General features: G+C 43.6%; 2 protein-coding genes across 3 annotated transcripts in view; both read left to right on the forward strand.

Moving 5' to 3' along the window:
* Positions 1-2,822: 2,822 nt before the first annotated feature.
* On the forward strand, positions 2,823-17,947 carry LOC308643354 (uncharacterized protein; the record flags this gene model as incomplete). Its single annotated transcript, XM_081283242.1, has 6 exons — positions 2,823-3,190; positions 3,436-3,559; positions 6,834-7,033; positions 7,682-7,752; positions 8,013-8,117; positions 17,773-17,947. Exons 1-6 carry the CDS (start codon positions 2,969-2,971, stop codon positions 17,945-17,947), a joined length of 897 nt encoding a protein of 298 aa, XP_081139368.1. The 5' UTR covers positions 2,823-2,968.
* An 809-nt stretch (positions 17,948-18,756) lies between these two features.
* Positions 18,757-20,504, forward strand: part of PPIL2 (peptidylprolyl isomerase like 2) — a 33,804-nt gene continuing 32,056 nt past the window's right edge. For both annotated transcript variants that reach the window (XM_081286960.1, XM_081286961.1), the window contains exon 1: positions 18,757-18,876. In XM_081286960.1, coding sequence (XP_081143086.1) covers positions 18,845-18,876 — 32 coding nt within the window. In that variant the 5' untranslated portion in view covers positions 18,757-18,844. The remainder of the gene's footprint in view (positions 18,877-20,504) is intronic.

Genomic DNA, 20,504 nt, shown 5'->3' on the forward strand with positions numbered 1-20,504 from the left:
AGAGCCCCACCCAAATGGGCCTGCATTTCAGGTTTCAGATCTCACCCATTACCACCACTAAGAAAGCCAGGCCTACCCGACACTCTTTCCCTGTTGCACTACTATGGGCCACTGGGAAGCAGTGCAATGATGAAAGGGCATCGGTCAGGTCTGCCCACTGCTCATAGCACTTGGGGAGAAGAGTGTTTGCTGCCTTACTCAACTTCTCAATTGAGAAAGCTGAGGTACCCAAAGGGTAAGTGTTTGGACTAATTAAGCATGGGTTTAGAATTGGACTGAACCATCCATCAAAGAGATGATCTGGTGGGTGGGTCCTTGGGATCATCCCTCAAGCTGTCCATCCTGATCATGCTGGACAAGTGCAAAGAGCCTTCAGATTCAGAAAGGCTCTTGGTTGAAGATCTTTCCACTTTGCCTCCCCAGGTAAGTTTGGGACTCCAGGAGCTTGTGGAGAAATAGAAATCCTTTGCATGCCTGGCTTAGACCCAGATCAACCATGGACATGTTGGGGTAAAAGGGACCTAGCCTTCCCTGAATGTTTGAAGAGGATGAGGCTCAGAAAGAAATGTTCTTTTGGGTGGGGTTTGGGAATGAGGGTGAGATAGGCCTTCTAGGAGAAAGCCTTCACACCAGAGCATCAGCAGGAGTGGGACAATCTTAGATGGGTGGACTTGGGATAAAGAAACGTGCTGGTGAGGCCCATCAACAGTGCCAGCTTGTTCTTTTATAGGGAAATATTCCCTGATCCTGCAGAAGGGGCTGTGAGGTGTCTGGCATGTCTGCCTTCCCAGCTGGAATAGGGGACCTGAAGTTAAACTTCCAAGGAGCCTTATTCTAAGTGTGCTTGCAGGGCCACCTCTACCTGACACAATGTGCCCTTTAATACAAGCCTGTCTCCTAGAAAGGAGGCTCAGGTCTCCAGATGGACTTTTGGGAGTAACCTACTCCCAGCAGAGAATATTAGAACACTGCCTTTAATCCTGCCCTGGGGAGTAAAAGCCCTGGCATCCATGGTGGGAATGAGGAGAAATGACAAATGCTTCTCTGACTCCTAGTCCTGACCCCTTGGGGTTTCTTGATCTCGTGGTCACCTGACTCAGGCCCATTCTCCCTTCTAGCTTGCAGGGGCCATTGCTGGAAGTGGCCACCCCTCATTCATGTGCAGAGTCTATACCTACTGCTGAAAAAGCTATCTCCTGCTCTTGCTGGAGGAAGGTTTTTGAACTCAGGGCTAGCATTATCTCCTTGGGAAAACCTTCCCTGGAATATGCTTCTAGCAGTGCCTTTGGATCACAATTTTTCTCCAGTGGCTGAAGTCCCTAATAGGGGCCTGGGAGCCTATGAAGTCAGAGACCATATGTTGTTTTCATTTGTGAAATCTTTCTTGGTAATATCTGGCACAGAGGAGGGGCCCAGTATGTTTTTTAAAAACACTAACAGGGAAAAGGATGTAGCTCAGTGATAGTGCCTTGCGTGCACAAGGCTCTAGTTTTTATCTCTAGCACCAGAAATGAACAAACAAGCGAAAACAAAGTGTGAAGCATGGTTATTAGCATAATGTGGTAGGAGAAATCAAAGGTCTTTTTGAACTTCAAAGGGTGCTTGTCCTGTTTGAAAATAGGCATATATTTAAAAATAAAGATTCATTTTGTAAGTCACATGGGGGCAAGAAGCAGGAAAGAGACTCGAATTCAGGTATATCTGACTGAGTTTCTGCCTGAACCATTAGGCAAGATGCACAAAATAGACCCTGTTCCTCCTTGATTGTCTCCATCTTGCTCTCTGACCTACAAGCTGGAGGAAATGCCTACTGCCTCCTATGCTGGAGAGAGCTGGAATTAGAGGGCTGATGGTTTGGCTGTTAGGAGACAAATCTGTTTTGAATTCTCAGATATACTCCATTGAATCTCAGGGCTGATGGAAGGGTTTTCCGGAGGGCACTACCTCTCTTTAGTGGCTGGAATGGATGGTGAGGTCAACTACTGCCCAGATAAGGGAGGGAGGAGAAAGGCAGGTTTCAGGGGAAAGAAGTTACTTGCCAATCTGGATGTGTTCCATGTGAGATGCCCAAGAATTGTCCCTAGCAGACATTTGGATATGGGTTTGGAATTCAAGGGAGGTTGAGCCTGAGACAAAGTTTTGGGTTAAGTCAATTCTGGGTTCTTGAACAGCATCAAGAACTGTTAAAGACTGTAAGGTGAAGAAAGGGTCTTTGGAAATACATCAGAGGGTCAGGAGGAAAGACACTGAGAAGGGGCCAGAATGCAGGCAACTAGAATGATAGAGCAAAGAAGTGATCCTGAAGAGGGTAAGATCCGGGAGGTGTGTGTGTGTGTGATGCTGGAGAGTAGGGCAGGAAAGGAATAGGATGAAAAATCCAAAGCTGGAGGAGTCAGGGGCAGAGTGAAATCCTATGGGCATTGCCTTTGTGAAGGCGAAGCAGGCAGGGTACTTGTCCAAGTGAAGAAGCACAGGGACTGGAAGCTGGGAGAGGGGTTTGGGGCCTTAAAAAAGTGGCAAGATTTAGGGAGATGCCCATGTCCTCTGGGTGGGCAGGGACCAAGTGGAGATCAAAGGACTGATAGCTCCCAGAATGGGACTATTAACCACGCAGCTACCTTGGCCACGTGGAAGATGTGACAGCGCATGCCCAGAGGGTTGGGCATTGTCACGTGTGACAGTCACAGGGGATTTGGCCCCTCCCCTTGCCTCCCCGCTGATTTATTGGGGGTGGGTCAGGGGAGGGGGCTGCGGCTGTCAGAGAGGGAACAGGGAACTTGCACTGCAGCTGGAGGGGAGAGTGGGTGCGACCTGTAGGGGACCCCTCTGCCTTTGGTGATCTCAGCCCTAGTCCTAGGGAGGGGTCCTCTCACCTTGCCTCTGGGCGGTTTGGGTATCCGGCCGCCCTGGCCCCAACGACCGCTAAGTTCCCAGGCAGTTCGGCTCCACCACCAGCAGCCGGTTTAGGATGGAGGTCCTGGATGAGTTTGACAGTGAATTTCCCCAGAGTGTGACCTTTTGCCAGCTCATTTCGGAGGAGGACTTTGAGAGACAGGCAGCAACCTACACAGAGCGCTCTCTGCGCCGCCTCTTCCGCACTCTTGACCGCAATCCAGCCCTGGCGGAGAGGGTCGTGCGCAAGGGCAAGCAGACCGAATGCGAGCAGCGCGGGCTCCTTTCCTTTATCTGGGTGCGGGCTGCAGGAGGTGGGGACCAGGAGGGTGGGAGAGGTGACCACCCTGGCCTGCTCCCCCTTAGGGTGGAGCTCCGAGGAGGGTGGGACTTTGTGGGGTACCACGGGTTTGGGAGGGCACTGTTGGGCTTAGTTGGGGTTGCTATGAGGGTCTTCCAGAAATCAAGACTACCTAGCTTTTAGAGAGGAATGGGCAGATGACTCCTTGGTATCCTCCTCCCCTGCCTATCCCGCTGTTGTAGGCGAAATTCATCTGTGCTGTCCAGGGAGAACTGAACCAGTGTAACAGCATGGGCACCCTAGAGATGCACCAGCGCCTGGAGCAGTTGAAAAGGAGCATCCATCGAGTGCACCTGTACTCCCAGGGTGAGGCCCAATCTCTGCCCAGGCTGAACTCTGGGAATCTGAGCCCAAGACATCTCCATATGCCCATTACATCCTCAGCAATGCTGGAGAATTAGGTGACCAGCTCAGGTCCACTTGAGGTGCCCATCCCCACTCTTGTTGTGTTTGCCTTTTTTGGACCAGGTTTTATCCAGAGCAGGAAGAGAGCAGGCGGGTGGTACAGGCCCCATCCAGGGAGAGAAACACTGCTTCTAGTTAGATTAGTTAGTTAGGCAACTCACCAGCTCTGCTTCTTCCTGGCTGTGATCCTGAACGAATTATCTCACATTCCTTAGCCTAAGAGCCTCTGAAGTGTGTTTTTGGAGTGTTGAGTGAAGGGTAGCCGGCAGTGTCTGACCCATCAAATCTGATACAGGACCCACTTTTCTCTGACCCTGTGTCTGGAAGTGGTTACTCTTATGAAAGTAAATATAGCCAGGCCATGGTGGGGCCTCCTTGTAATCCCAGTGACTTGGGAGGCTGAGGCAGGAGGATCATAAAGTCAGGACCAACCTGAGTAACTTAATGAGATCCTATCTCAAAATAATATAAAGGGCTGGAGATGTAGCTCAGTGGAAAGAACCTCTGGGTTCAATCACCAGTGTTCCCTGCCCCGACCCCCAAAAGGAAAAAGAAAGTAAATATACATGAAACTAGAGACATCAGTAAACATCTTAGTATCTGTCACTAGCCTCACCTACTGTCCCCATCTTGACATGATACTTTTACTTTCTGCACCCGTTGCCTTTTTTTTTTTTTTTTTTTTTTTTTTTTAATGGTGCTGGGAATTGAACCGAGGGCCTTCTGCATGCAAGACAAGCACTCTGCCAACTGAGCTATACCCCCAGTCCTGCACCCCTTGCCTTTTCCTGGAATATTTTAAATGAAATCTCAGTTATTGTCATTGAACCTCTTGAATACTGTAGAATGCATTTCAATTTTATTTATTTAATTTTTAAATTTATTTATGTTAGAGATTGAACCCCTGGCCTTGCTCGTGCTAAGCACCTATCAATGATCTGTACCCTTCAGCTGTATGCATCTTTATTTTTTATTTTATTATATTACTTTTTTTTTTTTAATTGTTTGCAGTACTGGGGATTGAACCCAGGGGTCATGCATGCTAGGCAAGTGTTCTACCCCAGAGCTATATTACCAGTCCATGCATATTAGTTTTTTTTTTTTAAGATATTTTCTGACATAACTCACAGCAGTCCCACAATATTTGCTGAAATATAGTCATATCTTCCTGGTGATACACTCAGTCTGTCATGTCAGGATCCATTGAGGTCCACACATTATTTTCAGGCATTAGGCCTCTACACTTGATCTTAGCTAAAATGGCAAGAAGTGATCAGGCATTGAGTCTTTTATCTTCTTTTTTAAAAATTTTTATTTGATTTGATTTTTTAGTTGTAGTTGGACACAATATTTTATTTTTATGTGGTGCTGAGGATTGAACCCAGCGCCCTGCATGTGCTAAGCCAGGGCTCTACTGCTGAGCCACAACCCCAGCCCTTACCTTCCTTTTTCACTGGATGACTATACAATTTGAGTCCATATTGGTACATTTGTGATCACGCAAGGATGGCAGGGATAAACTGGGCTTGCCTTAGGCAAATGAGGATCCATGACCAGTTTAGCTGAAATCCCCTTTAAGGGGAGATGGTTCCACTTTTCTTTCCTCCATGTCATTGATTTGAACTGTGACATCCTCTGGTGACTCACCTTCTGTTCTTTCTTTTTGGTACTGGAGATCTAACTCAGGGGTGCTTTACCTCTGAGCTGCATCCCCAGCCCCTTTTTACTTTTTATTTTGAGACAGGGTCTCACTAAGTTGCTGAGGCTAGTCCAACTTGTGATTCTCCTCTCTCAGCCTCCTGAGTGACTGGGATTATAGACATGTGCCACTGTGCCCAGCATGCCTTTATTCCTTGAATAGGCTAAAGCCTTGACTAGATTCAAGTTGAGTTACTTGGTGTATTTGGAGATCTGCTACCCTAGAGTGAGGCAACTTCCTTCAGCATCACATCAGGAGACAAGGCTCACTTGGAGATTTCCACTTCTGTGTGGTGCTACATGTGAGTCTTCCATATCACTGATTCATTTAATAGACCAATAACACGTATAGCCCCCTCCCCAAGTAACCTCAATGTCCTTTTTCTTTGTTTTATAGAAGAGGAAATAGATACTTAAGGAAGTTAGCTGACATGTATGATATGTGCAAGGTCATGTAGGTAGTAGCTGAGCCTGATTTTGTACTTGACTCTAGTTGGTCTGGAGCATAGGCTCTTAGCCTCTAGGCCATTGCTGGGTGGTAGTTATTATGACAGCAAATGAGATTTTTTCCCCCGTAGGTGTGTATGTGTGTGTGTATTTGTGTGTGTGCGCATGTGTGTGTGTGTGTGTGTGTTACTAGGATTGAATCCAGTGGCATTGTACCACTGATCTACATCCCTAGCCCTTTTCATTTATTTATTTTTAATTTTGAGACGAGTCTTGTTAAATTGCTAAGACTGGCCTTCAATCTGTAATCCTGCTATCCCAGCTTCCCAAAATGCTGGTATTACAGGCATAGACCTGTAATGGGCTATATGATGGGGTATATGAGCCTCTTGTAAACACCTACTTTCTTGGTCATCTCCAACTTTAAACAGTAGAAGTAGCCAGATTAGTTGAATGCACTAGGAAAACCTAAAAGAGAGGAAAGGAGGCTGGCCCAGGATCCTGTCCCTCAAAGATGCCTTCCCTGAGCCCATCTCTAAGATTTCCTCAATCTCCTCCACGTGAAGGAAGCACTCTTCTTTTACATCCCAGACCCAGGGACTGGGTGTTGGTATGGGCTCAAAATGGGGTCTAGATACTCCCGCAGGTGTTGGCAGACAGCTTTCCACAATGCTTGGGGGGTGGATGGCAGGCTCACCTGTACAGGCCAAGCCCACCTCTCTGGCATTACTTCTCATGAAATTCTGCCCTTGAAGTCAGACAACCCAGTTGTGGATCCTGCCTGGGCTTTATCAAACATAGGCTCTGATTTCACCTATAAGATAAAGACCATGTACTCATTCTCCATGAGGGTGTGGGGTTAGTCAGATGGTGCATATTATTGCCTGTCATGGTGGCCCTAGGTATTGTCCCTGGTACTTTCTCTTCCTTGCTGGGGGAATGGTGTGAAGACCCTGCACCATTGTTTTTGGCCTCTACTCTACCCTGGTCTGGCCTTGGGGTAGGTACTCATTGGCACCTTTTGTCACAGATGCCAAGAAGAGGAAAAGGAAGCCCAAACTGAAGAAACCAGAACCCATCCTCTTACGGGACCGGTCAACCTCCCCATGCCTGCCACCAACCCCGCTGCCACCACCTGCTACCACCATGGCCTCTGTACTGGCCCCATCACCCCCTGTATATACTATGCCCAGGGTCTTTGGCCCTTTCTCTCCGCTGCCCAGCAAGTCGGTCAGTGGGAGTGTCCACCACTCCAGGCTGTCCTGGGAGGGGCAGTCTCTGTCCCCCTGCTCAGAACAATCTACTGCTCTCCCAGGCCCATAGCCATGGCTCTCAGATATCTGCAGAACCCTCTTTGCAGTCAAGGTCTTGGGTAGAACAGTAGTGGATGAAGCAGATAAAAGGGGGCTGCTCTGGTTGAGGGGTCCTGGTGGAGGTCAAAGGCACAGAGCTCCACCTTCTTGACCTCAGGTGAGCAAGGCAACCCCAGCTGCCCTTCGCAGGATCCTGGGGTTCCCAAAGGACAGGTGGAAAACCATAGGCCTCTCCCACATCTTTAACCTCATACTACCTCTTCACATGAGTGTTGTCCCCATGTTGCCTGAATTCCAGGCTCCAGTTTATCCTGTGTATCTCACTTCAGGTCCTTCCTCCTCCAGGCAGCCCTTTAAATCCCCTAAGCTGAATTAGGATCTCCTCAGTCAGCTGCCAGTCCCTCCCCATACTCTTCCTTGTATCCCTAAATTGCCAAGTCAAGGTGGGTATTGATATATCTGCTGAATGAATGAAAGTCACATAGTTCTAGTTATTTGATAAGGATTGTTTTTCTGCATGCTGAGATCCCTTCAGTTGTCCTGAGATTTCCTTTGTTTTCTGCAGATGGAGAAATTGAACATTTCAAGGTCTGAAGTGAAATTAAACTGGAATGGCTTGTCCTCAAACCCAAAGAGGTGGAGGGAATTTACTTTGGGCTTAGGGAAATGAAAAAGGAGCATTTGTGGGAGGCATTTGGGGAACCAAACTTGGTTGTTTTTTGTTTGTTTGTTTGTTTTTTCCACTTAATTCTCACCATGGTCTTCAGTGATTATTGTCCTCATTTCCCAGAGGAGTCTAGACTCTGTATGAGACTCTCAAGCCTGTGTCACAGATCAGCACGTTGAGGCTGGGGAGGGGTCCAGGCCTGAAATCCCATCTCTGCCCTGTTTTTCAGCCACATGGTTGATCTGACCCCCTTGGTTCTCAATCCCGGAGGCTTCCATTTCTCATACTTGGCTGGAAACAGTGCGCATAAGCTTCACTGCCCTGGCTTCCCCTGGTAAGCAGGTCTCTGTGCCTCTCTGGGCCAGATAAATTCTAGCTGTGCCCCAGCCCCAGTATATCCACCCTTCGCCTCTGACAGACATTGTATTATTATGCAAAAAATCATATAGATAGATAGATAGATAGATAGATAGATAGATAGAGTGTATGTATGGGGGGTGTTAATGGGGATTGAACCTAGGGGAGTGTTACCACTGAACTATATCTCCAGCCCTTTTTTTTTGAGTCAAGGTCTTGTTCAGTTGCCAAGACTGGCCTCAAACTTGCAGTCCTCCTGTTCACCCTCCCCTGTAGCTGGGATTTCACGCATGTGCCACTGTGCCTGGCCAAATAAATCTTACTTATGATTTCCATTTCTGGGGATGACTCTAAATGTAATAAGAGCTGCCAGAAAAGTCATGATCCCTTCCTAGTTTTTGTAATTTTGAGAAATTAGTTACAAACCACCTGAAGTCCCAACAGAAAAGGAATGATGCTGCCAAACGAGGCAGCCCTATGATTGTTATATATGTGGGTTTTTAAAAATTGCTTTTATTTTTTAAATACATGACAATGTAATGCATCACAATTCTTATTATACATATAGACACATACAATTTTTCATATCTCTGTTTGTATATAAAGTATATTCCCACCAATTCATGTCTTCATACATGTACTTTGGATAATGATGTCCATCACATTCCACAACCATTGCTAACCCCTTGCCGCCTCCCTTCCCCTCCCACCCCTCTGCCCTGTATAGATTTGTCTATTCCTCCCATGCTCTATATATGTGTTTTGCAAAGCACAGGTTCACTGAATGTAGGTTTTTAAAATCACCAGCTTTTTATACTTGCAATGTTAAGTATTTCCCAAGTGTAATTTATTATTATTATTATTATTATTATTATTTTAGTCATCAATATACCTTTATTTTATTTTTATGTGGTGCTGAGAATTGAACCCAGGGCCTCACACATGTTAGGCAAGCGCTCTACCACTGAGCCACAACCCCAGCCCTATTATTATTTTTTTTATTATACATGGACACAATACATTTTATGTATTTATTTATTTTTTAATATTTTTGTTTTTTTAATTGTAGTTGGACACAATACCTTTATTTTTTTATTTTTATGTGGTACTGAGGATCAAACCCAGCGCCCTGCATGTGCTAGGCTAGGCGAGCGCTCTAACACTGAGCCACAATCCCAGCCCCTGTTTATTTATTTATTTAAAAATATATTTTTTAGTTTTTGATGGACCTTTATTTAATTTATTTATTTATATATGGTGCTGAGAATCAAACCCATTGCCTCACACATGCAAGGCAAGCATTCTACCACTGAGTCACAAGCCCAGCCCATTGTTTGTTTATTTTTATGTGGTGCTAAGGATTTAACGCAGTGCCTCACATGTGTGAGGTAAGCACTCTGCCATTGAGCCACAACCCCAGCCCATGTGTAATTTATTATTATAATTATTGTTGTTGGTACTGGGATTGAACCCAGGGTACTTAACCACTGAGCAACATCCCTAGCCCTGTATATTTTTTATTTTGAGACGGAGTCTTACTAGGTTGCTTAGGCCTTGCTAAGTTGTTAAGACTGGCCTTAACCTTGGAATTCTTCTGCCTCAGCTTCCCAAGTTGATGGAATTACAGGCAGGAGCCAACATATCCAGCCCTCAGTGTAATTTAGACTGACTGCTTCATTGTGTGACTTAAAAAACAAACAAACAAACACTAGCTTTTAGTTTTTAGACCTGTTTTCGGCTCACAGCAAAATTAACCAATAAGTACAGAGATTCTTACCTCCACAAATGCACAGTCTTCCCCACTATCCACATACTATACCAGAGAGGTACATTTGTTGCATTTGATGAACCTACATTGACACATCATTAATACTCAGACCTTCTAGTTTACATTAGAGTTCACTTTTGCTGTTGCGCTTTCTATGAGTTTAGACAAAATATTAATGACATGAATCCTTCACTATGGTATCATGTAGAGCAGTTTCACTGTCCAGAAAATTCTTTGTGCTCAGCCTATTCATTCCTTCCTCTCCCCCACTCCTGAAAACCACTGATCTTTTTACTGTCTCCCTAGTTTTGCCTTTTCTAGAACATTATATAGTTGGTGTCATACAGTAACAGAGCATTTTCTGATTGGCATCTTATGCTTGATAATATGCATTTAAGTTTCCCATGTCTTTTGGGGTGTGTGTGTGTGTGCAATGGGCCTTGAACATTTTCCATGTCTTTTCATCATGTGATTACTTCTCATTGTTGCTTTATCTCTGAAAAATTCTCCTTTGCCTGGGTGTATCACATTTTATTTACCTGTTTCCTTAAAGACATTTTGGTTGCATATAATTTTTGGCAATTTGCTATAAATATCCGAGTGCAAGTTTTTATGTGAACATAATTTTCAATTTGAATAAATATCAAGGAGCATGATTGCTAGATCATGTACTAAGAGTGTGTTTAGTTTTGCAAGAGACTACCAAACTGCCTTCCAAAGCAAATGGACCATTTTGCATTCTTACTAGCAATGAATGAGTTCAGATGACTTTTTTTTTTTTTTTTTTTTTTTTTTTTTTGGTACTAGGGATTCAACTCAGGGGTATTCAACCACTGAGCCACATCCCCAGACCTATTTTGTATTTTATTTGGAGGCAGGGTCTCATTGAGTTGCTTAGTGCCTTGTTGTCTCCTGTTTCAGCCTCCCAAGCCAATGGGATTACAAGTGTACGCCACTGCACCCAGCCACTTTTAAAAATATGTGCTTTGTTGCCCGACTGGCCTTAAATTTCTGGGCTCAAGCAATCCTTCCACCTCACCCACTTAAGTAGCTGGGTCTGTAAGAATGTGACACTGCACCCAGTTTCCATGGATATGTAGTGGTGGTGGTGCTGGTGCTGGTGCTGCTGGGGGTCAAACTCAGGGACTCATGGATGCTACGCAAGCACTGGATCACAGAACTACATCCCAAATCCTGTGATTTATTTATTTATTTAATATTTATTTTTTAGTTATCGGCGGACACAACATCTTTGTTTGTATGTGGTGCTGAGAATCGAACCCGGGCCGCACGCATGCCAGGCAAGCACGCTACCGCTTGAGCCACATCCCCAGCCCCCAAAATCCTGTGATTTATATGTAAGAAAATCACATAGTTTCTCACAGAGAGTTTACCTTAGAGAACCCCAAATAATAAGTAAATCTTTAAAAGTGCTTTTGGCTGCTTTTGTAATGAAAAATATAAATGCAGAGATTGCTGGGGTGAGTGTTTATTGAAAAGCCCAAAGTAGGGGCTGAGGTTGTGGCTCAGTGGTAGAGTGCTCGTTTGATCCTCAGCACCACATGAAAATAAATAAATAAAATAAAGGTATTGTGTCCAACTACAAAAAAAAAAAAAAAAAGCCCAAAGTAGCTGGGTATGTTGGCATACCCCTGAAATCCCAGCAACTGGGAAGACTGAGGCAGGAGGATTGCAAGTTTGAGGCCAACCTCAGTAACTTAGCAAGAACCTCAGCAACTTAGGGTGACCCTATCTGAAAATAATATAAGAAATAGAAAAAGGACTGGGGATGTTGATGTTGCTCAGTGAATTTACCCCTGAGTTCAATCACCAGTTTAAATAATAATAATAAAAAAAAAAAGTGAAGAGAAGACTGTATAAACAAGGTTTTAGAAAGAAACTCGTTTTAGCTATGAAAATATTACCACATAAGCTTAGTTCTTTTTTTGTGGGGGAGGATACCGGGGATTGAATTTTGCGGATTGAACTGAGCCACATCCCCAGCCCCTTTTATTTTTTATTTTAAGACTAATTTGCTGAGGCTGGCTTTGAACTTGTGATTCTCCTACCTTAGCCTCCCCAGTAGCAGGGATTACAGGGGTGTGCCACCACACCCGAGGCCTGGTCCCTTATTTATTTTTTAATATTTTTTTTAGATGTCGATGGACCTTAATTTTATTCATTTATTTATATGCAATGCTAAGAATTGAATCCAGTGCCTCACACATGCTAGGTAAGCGCTCTACCACTGAGCCACAACCCTAGCCCACCCCCCACCCACCCCAAGTCCCTTTTATTTTGGGTACTAAGGATTGAACTCAGGGGCACTTGACCACTGAGCCACATCCCCAACCCTACTTTGTATTTTATTTAGAGACAGGATCTCACTGAGTTGCTTGGTACCTCACAGTTGCTGAGGCTGTCTTTGAACTCGTAATCCTCTTGCCTCAGGCTCCTGAGCACTGGGATTACAGGTGTGACCCACTGTGCCCGCTTCTCCAGTCTCTTTTTAACCCCTTTTCTCAGATAACACACATAGCATACAATACAAGCCACAATTATTGTTTAATTAAAAGGGTTTTTGTATTTTATAGTTGTGTAAGCATCACCATCAATTTTAAAACATTTTCCTCAGCTACGAAAGAAGAGAGTGAGGGGCTGGAATGGAGTGCCTGCCTAGCATGGGTGAGGCCTTGGGTTCAGTCCCCAGCACCAAATGGTAATACATGCCTGTAATCCCAGCTACTTGGAAAGGTAAGGCAGGAGAATCACTTAAGGCCACCTGAATAGCATAGCAAGACTCCATCTTAAAAAGAAAAAAAGAAAAGCTCGTGTGGTGGTGCACATCTGTGATCCCTATGACTCAGGCTGAGACAGAAGGATCACAAGTTCAAAGCTGGCCCCAGCAACTAAGCAAGGCTCTAAACAACTTAATGAGACCCTGACTCAAGTTAAAAAGGGCTGGAGATGTAGCTCAGAAAGAGAATGTGAAAAGATGATCCATGCTGGACACCATGGTGCACACCTATAATACCAGCAAGTCACAAGAGGATTGCAAGTTCAAGGCTCATATTAGCAATTTAGTGAGCCCGTTTCAAAATAAAATTTAAAAAGGGCTGGGGATGTAACTCAGTGGTAGAGTGCCTCTACATTCGTTTCCCTGTAACACACAAACTTGCACAAAATAAAACACAAATACAATGGGAGATAGTATTTGCAAATCATTTCAACAATGAAAAAGCAACCCCTGCAAAAGAAAGCAAACCAATTGAAGATGGGCACAAGATTTGATTAGATATTCCAAAGAAGATATACAAAAGAAGATACATGACCAATAGACAGGAAAAGATATTCAATAACATTAGTTATTAGGAAAATGCAATTCAAAACCACAAAATGCCAATGCAATGGCACATGCCTGTAATCTCAGCAACTTGGGAGGCTGAGGCGGGAGGATTGCAAGTTCAAAGCCAACCTCATCAACTTAGACTGTAAGCATCCTAGTGAGATACTGTCTCAAAATAAAAAGGTCTAAGGATGTGTCTTAGTGGTTGAGCACCTCTGGGTTCAATTCCTGAGACTAAATAAAAATGAAACAAACCGCACAAGATAACATATTACATAGACTAGAATGGCTATAATTTAAAAGCAAAATAAAAACCCAAAACATTAGCAAGTATTGAGAGGATGTGGAGAAATTGGAACCCACATGTGGTTGGTGATAATGTAAAACAGTGTAACTACTGTGAAAATCAGTTCAGCAGTTCTTCAAAATGTTAAACAGAGTTCCCATGTGACCCAGCAATTCCACTTCTAAATATTTATGTATATATCTCAAAGAATGGAAAACAGGGACTCAGCAGACACTTGTATATGAATATTCATGTTCATGTTGCAGGGGAAATTACAGCACTCCTAAGATGCCACCCCCAGTTCTCTACCTACCAGCTATAAGCAAGTACTAATCTACTTCTGTGTAGATCTGAATATTTCATATCAATGGAATCATATATATGGCCTTTTGTATCTGGGTGCTTCCACTCAGTATAATGTTTTCATGGTGTGACTGTTGTAGCAATGTTAATACTTTCTTTTGATGATTGAATAATGTTCCATTGTATTATTATTGAGCCATTCATCAGTTGATAGGAATTAGACTTTTTAACATTTTTGACTGCTGGAAACAATGATGTTACAAACATTTGTGTACAAATTTTCATGAGGGCATAGTTTTCAGTTTTTGGGGGTATACTCCTAGGAGTGGGATTGCTGGGCCAACTAAACTTTTTCCATAGTGGCTGCCTCATTTTATAATCCCACTAGCAATGTATGAAGTTTCCAATTTCTCACCTCTTGCCCAATATTTATTGTTACATTTTCTTTCTTTCTTTCTTTCTTAAAGATGGAGTCTCCCTATGTTGCCCAGGCTGGTCTTGAACTCCTGGGCTCAAGCAGTCCTCCCAAGTTAGCCTCTAAAGTAGCTGGGACTATAGATGCCTACTATATATATGCAACACAACTTAATTGTCTTTTTTAATACAACCATCTCAATGGGTATGAGGTGAAGTGTTTCTCACTGTGGGTTTGATTTGCATCTCCCTGATGACTAATGTTGTTGAGGCATTTTCCTGTACTTATTGGTTATTTGTATATCTTTGGAGAAGTGTTTATTAAGATTCTTTGCCCATTTCTAAATATTGGGTTGTTGCTGGGTGCGGTGGCACATGCCTGCAATCCCAGCAATTTGGGAGGCTGAGACAAGAGGCTCCCAAGTTCAAAACCACCTTGAGAACTTATCAAGACCCTGTCTCAAATTTTTAAAAAAAGGGGGGACAAGGGATGTGGCTCAATGGTTAAGCCCCTCTGGGTTCAATCCCCATTATGGGTAGGGGGGCTGGGGAGACAGCCCAATATTTATAAATACAATTTTTTTGGGTAGTACTGGGGATTGAACCCAGGTGCACTCTACCACTGAGCTATACCCCCAGCCCTTTTTATTTTTTTGAGACAGGGTCTCATTAAGTTGTCCATACTGGCCTCAAACTTGCCAGTAGCTGGAATTACAGGTGTGTGCCCCTGTACCTGGCTAGGCTTAGTTCTCTTGAAAGAAAGTCTTTTCAAAACATAATCAGAAAACAGAAATTCCTGAACTCTTTCACCCAATATTTTCAATCCTGGAAACTTCTTCCAGGGAAATAAAATAGAAAAGAAAAAAGCCATTTGTTTAAAAATATTTATGTCAACATCAGTTAAAAAGAGGACATATGGAAATAGCTCAAATATGTATTTATATAACTATGGAATGTTATATAGCTGTTAAAATTATAAATATGATTAAACATTTTTCTGTATATTCATGAATTATAGTTAAATGGAAGAAATAGACAAGTTGGGGGAAGGATGTGAAGGTGACTGCTGGGTGACAGAAGGGTTTTTTGCAATGTTACAAAACAAAATTTCAAAATGAAGCACTGACCATCATTAGGTCTTCAGAGTGAAGTCACAGAGCAGGACTATGATCATCTTTTCTAGTCTTTTCTAGGCATAGTTTTATCTATATGTGATTCATTTAAAAAAAAATCTTGCCTCTGTCACTTAATATGTTACAATCCTGGCAGTTGAATGCTTCTGGACCGTTTTATTATTACTTTTAGTTGTAAATGGATCTTTTATTTATTTATATGCAGTGCTGAGGATCGAACCCAGGGCCTCACACATCCCAGGCAGGTGCTATACCACTGAGCCACAACTCCAGCCCCTTCTGGACTGTTTTAAACATAAGCATCATTGATTGGGGCAATAGCCATCCAGTGTATGTAGTACCTTCACTATTTAATTCCACTGGGAGATACAAGACTAACTTCTAGTTTTCCACTAGTGTATTCAGGGCTGGCATTAAAGTTGTTATATACCAAGCTGTTTCTGAATTTCAGATGAACCCCCTAAAATGTAATTACAAGGGAAAGGGTATGGAAATTAATAAGAAAGCTATCTGTTTTTAGAATCTAAAGGCAATAGGTTTACTTGCAGACAATATGAAACCCATACAGAAAAGACTCACCAGATCCCCTCCTATTCCTAACTCCAGAAATAACAACCATTATATTTCTGTTTTAGTCAAGGCTTATTTTCATGGACATGTGTGTATGTGCACATGTTATCGTTTTCTGTATAACTGAGATTGGGAGTCTTCTGTTAGGCAGTTCTGTAGACAATATTAGCATATTAGTTTCTTCCCACAACATTAAAAATATCTTTAGGTTCACCAATAATAATGCAAAATACTCCATAGTATGAATAAAACATCAGAACATCATTTACTCAACTGTTTTTGTGTGTGGAAATATTGCACAGATGTGGCTGTCTTCTAGGCTCTTGGTACATCTTACTTTCTGAGTGAGTTATGATACTATGGTGTCATCACCAAAATATGGGTTATTTTTAATTGGTTTTTTAAAATTTAAGGGGTAAAGGTGTAGCTCAGTGGTAGAGTGCTTGCCTAGCATGTGGAAGGCCCTGAATTTAATTCCTAGTACCTAAAACAATAAGTATAAAAAGCTGGGTGCAATGGCACACACCTTTAATCCCAGTGGCTTGGGAACCAGGTAGGAGGATCATGAGTTCAAAGCCAGCCTCATCAATTAAGTGAGGCCCTAGGCAACTCAGCAGACCGTGTCTCTAAATAAAACACATAAAAGGGCTGGGAATGTGGCTCAATGGTTAAGTACCCCTCGGTTCAATCCCTGGTACAATCAATCAATCAATCAATAAAATGGAAAAAAAATAAAAGCCAGAACATATTCCATGGAGAAAAGTTCACACAGAAAATACATATAAGATACCACCTCTAAGAAGTTTTTTTTATGTGCCATTCCAAACATTTTGTGTCTACACACACAAGTAAACTAGTTAATTCTTTTAAATTTATTTTTTTCTCATTTGTTATACATGACAGAAGAATGTATTTCAATTCATAGTACACATACAGAGAGCACAATTTTTTATTTCTCTGGTTGTACACAAAATAGAGTCACACCATTTGTATGAGAATACATGTACTTAGGGTAATGATGTCCATCTCATTCCACCATCTTTCCCACCCTCATGCCACCTCCCTTCCTCTCCTTCCCCTTTGCCCTATCCAAAGTTCCTCCATTCCGCCCATGCTTCCCCCCACCCCCATTATGGATCAGCATCCACATATCAGGGAAAACATTTGGCATTTGGGTTTGGGTTTGGCTTACTTCACTTAGCATGATATTCTCCAACACCATTATTTACCTGCAAGTGCCATGATTTTATTCTCTTTTAATGCTGAGTAATATTCCCTTGTATATATATACACCAGAATTTCTTTATCCATTCATCTATTGAAGGACATCTAGGTTGGTTCCACAATTTAGCTATTGTGAATTGTGCTACTATAAACATTGGTGTGGCTGTGTCACTGTAGTATGCTGTTTTTAAGTCCTATGGGTATAAACTGAGGAGTAGGATAGCTGGGTCAAATGGTGGTTCCAACACACTAGTTAATTTTTAACCCAAGTAGGGTCATATTGTGTGTACTTTTCAACTTTTTTTTTCCATTAATAAACAATTGGGATGTTTTTATTTGTTGGCTATCTCCTTCATTCCTTTAAACAGGTCAGAAAACTTCACAGCCTGGCTATACCATGATTCAATTAGCTGTTCTCTCCTGGACATTTAGATTGGTTCTTTAAAGTCACAAACATTGCTGCAACCAACATTCTCAAAGTAGTATCGGGAGCCATCCTGCAGCTTAGGATATTGTCACGTGTACCTTTGGCAGTCCTGTGTGCTGGTGTCATACCTCATGGGCATGTGTTGGATGTCTCCCATGCAGGACCTCAGCCTGTAGTGGCTCTCTCAACAGTGATGAGATTCCATCCCCTGCTGTGAAGGCTTCCATCTTCACCCCGCCTGTCCTACTCAAGTTCCAGCCTGTTCCCAGACCCAAAGACGACGCAGAGAATGACCCTGGCAGTGCAGAGTCCGTGCTCCACAAGAGGAGTCCGTAACTTCTTTCCTACAAACCATGACTTGTGGAATGAATAAAGTTCCCATGGAGATGCCTTCCTTGTGGTGGGCTCCCTAGGAGTTGTGCAATCCCACTGGTTTAAATGGCTAACCTATCAAAGCGCTGCCCTTAACTCTGATTGGAAGAGTTCGGGGTTACAATCTACTTGATAGGCTAATTAAAGAATTAGGGCGGGCAAAAGGGAAGGGCTACAATTAGATCCAATTAAGGCTGAACACTATATTATGAAAATGAACCACTAGGCTTTATTTCTCACTGTATGGTCATCGTATTGTAGGCCTTCGCCTGGAAGGCAAATAGAAGTGGAGTGGAGGCTAGTGGGATTTAAGATTTCAGTCTCGTCAAGCGTGAGGGCACTCCTCTGTAATCCCTCGACTCGGGAGGCTGAAGGAAGATTATCAAATTGGAGGCCAGCCTGGGTAACCTAGGAAGACCCTGCGTCAAAATAAAAATAAAAAGGGCTAGGATTGCAGCTCAGTGGTAAAGCGTCCTTAAATTAATCCCCGTCCCGTCTTTGTCGGTCTCGGTCTCAATCCCCACCCCCCAACATGACACCAGACTTTTTTCAAAGACCAGAGAATTTAGGTTGGGCTTGAGCAGGGACAACACTGAGTTTTGTCTGGGCAGGTGAGAAGGCTCTTCAGAGGTTCCCAAGAAGATGGGGTTCTGAGAGAGGCCAGAACCCCCGCGCTCAGACTGGCCGCGCCCTGTTCCAGCCTACCCACTGGCGTGCCCAAGAACCTTACTACCCAGCATGCCGAGAGGCCGCTTCCGGGGCGGGTCTGCAAGACCCGGAAGTGGTGAGGAAACTCCGAGGAGGCTTGGGGATCTGAGTGGTAGGCGGTCACTTTTTCGCTTCAGCTGTTTTGCCGCTGCCATGGGGAAACGACAGCACCAGAAGGACAAGATGTAAGTTGAGTCTCAGCTGGGATTGGCACCACGCTCTGCTCAATCCCCTGCCTGATTTAGCGCCGCTGCTGTTTCTCAGAGTTCGTCGAGAGGCCATTCCAAATTGTCACTTCCGGAAATTCCCACCCCCTTCTCCAGGCAGCCTCCAACCACCACGGTTTGCTTGGATTAAGCCCTGATATGGTCTCTTGAGCGCGACCCTTACACTGGCCTTGGCGCTCGATTTGAACCGTCTCCTTTACTTCTCAGAATTTGCCTGGGACCGCCCCGGCCACCCATTGTGAGCTTTGCTCTTGCATTAGTTAGTAGTCTCTCCTGCATCTTCATTCTCCCTGGATGCTGGTTCACACTTAGCCTACACATCTCTAGTCTGTAGTTAGGACAAACCAGCCGGGCGCAGAGGCGCACGCCTGTAATCCTGGCGACTCGGGAGATTGAGGCAGGAAGATCGCAAGTTAAAAGCCTACCTCGGTAATTTTGCGAGGCTGAATTAAACCCTTTCTCAAAATAAAAAGGGCTGGGGATGTAGCTCATAAGTAAGGGGTCTTGGGTTCAATTCGGTACCAGAAAAAAATAAAAACAAGCCAACCGTGTTCCTTCCTTTCCTCCAGCTACCACCACGTTTCTTTGATTCTGTTCCTAACAAGTGAAAGTTTTGTGTCTCCTTGCTGTTTTCTGCTGCGTCTTGAAACCACCTCAGTCAGACTTTTGCACCCAGAACAGCCCTTGTGAAGATACCGTTGTCTTCTGTGTTGCCAAATCTGGTGTTCTCAGTAGCCTAAAACACGATAAGTACTCCTTCCTGAAATCCTTCTTCAGTGTCTTGAATCCCACGTGCTTTGTTTTCCATCTACTTCAGTGTCCTCTCTCTTAGTTTTCTTTCCTGGGCCTTCCTCCTCTTCTCTCAGACCTCATAGGTTTCTTCCCCATTATTTTGTCTGTGAGTGATCTTTCCCAGTCATCCATAAGTTGAAGTTGATTGATTTTTTTTTTTTTTTTTTTTGGTACCAGTGATAGAACCCAGGGGTGCTTAACCACTGAGCCGCATCCCCAGGTTTTTGTATTTTATTTAGAGACAGGGGCTCACTAAGGTGTACAGGGCCTCCCTAAATTGCTGAGGCTGGCTCTAAACTCTCTTGCCTCAGCCTCCCAAGCTGCTGGGATTACAGGCTTGTGTAGCTGGCCCAGCCAAAGTTGATTTCTTTATCTTTCCATAGTGAGCTATTTACTTGACATCTTCCTGTGAAGAAGAACTGGTAGATGTCTGGGAGTTTCTTTTTCTTTCCTTTTTTTTTTTTTTATAAGCATTTTACTGATACTGTATATATATTTTTTTATATAAGCATTTTACCAAGGCTGGCCTGGAACTCTTCATCCTCTTGTTTTAGCTAGCCTCCTGAGTAGCAGGGATTACCAGTACATGGTACTACCTGAAAGTTAATATTTTCTCTGTATTATTATTGTTCTGTCACTATGACAATATCCCTGAGAACTAAAGTAGGGAAGGTTTATTTTGGCTCATAGTTTCAGTCTATGGTCAACTCACTCTATTGCTTTTAGACCTGTGATGGTGGATCAGAGCTGCTGTCCTCATGGCAACTGGGAAGCACAGATCAAGGAGTGGTCCA

This window comes from Spermophilus citellus (assembly GCF_964194105.1).
Source record: "Spermophilus citellus genome assembly, chromosome: 3".
In the NCBI taxonomy this organism is placed as follows: domain Eukaryota; kingdom Metazoa; phylum Chordata; class Mammalia; order Rodentia; family Sciuridae; genus Spermophilus; species Spermophilus citellus.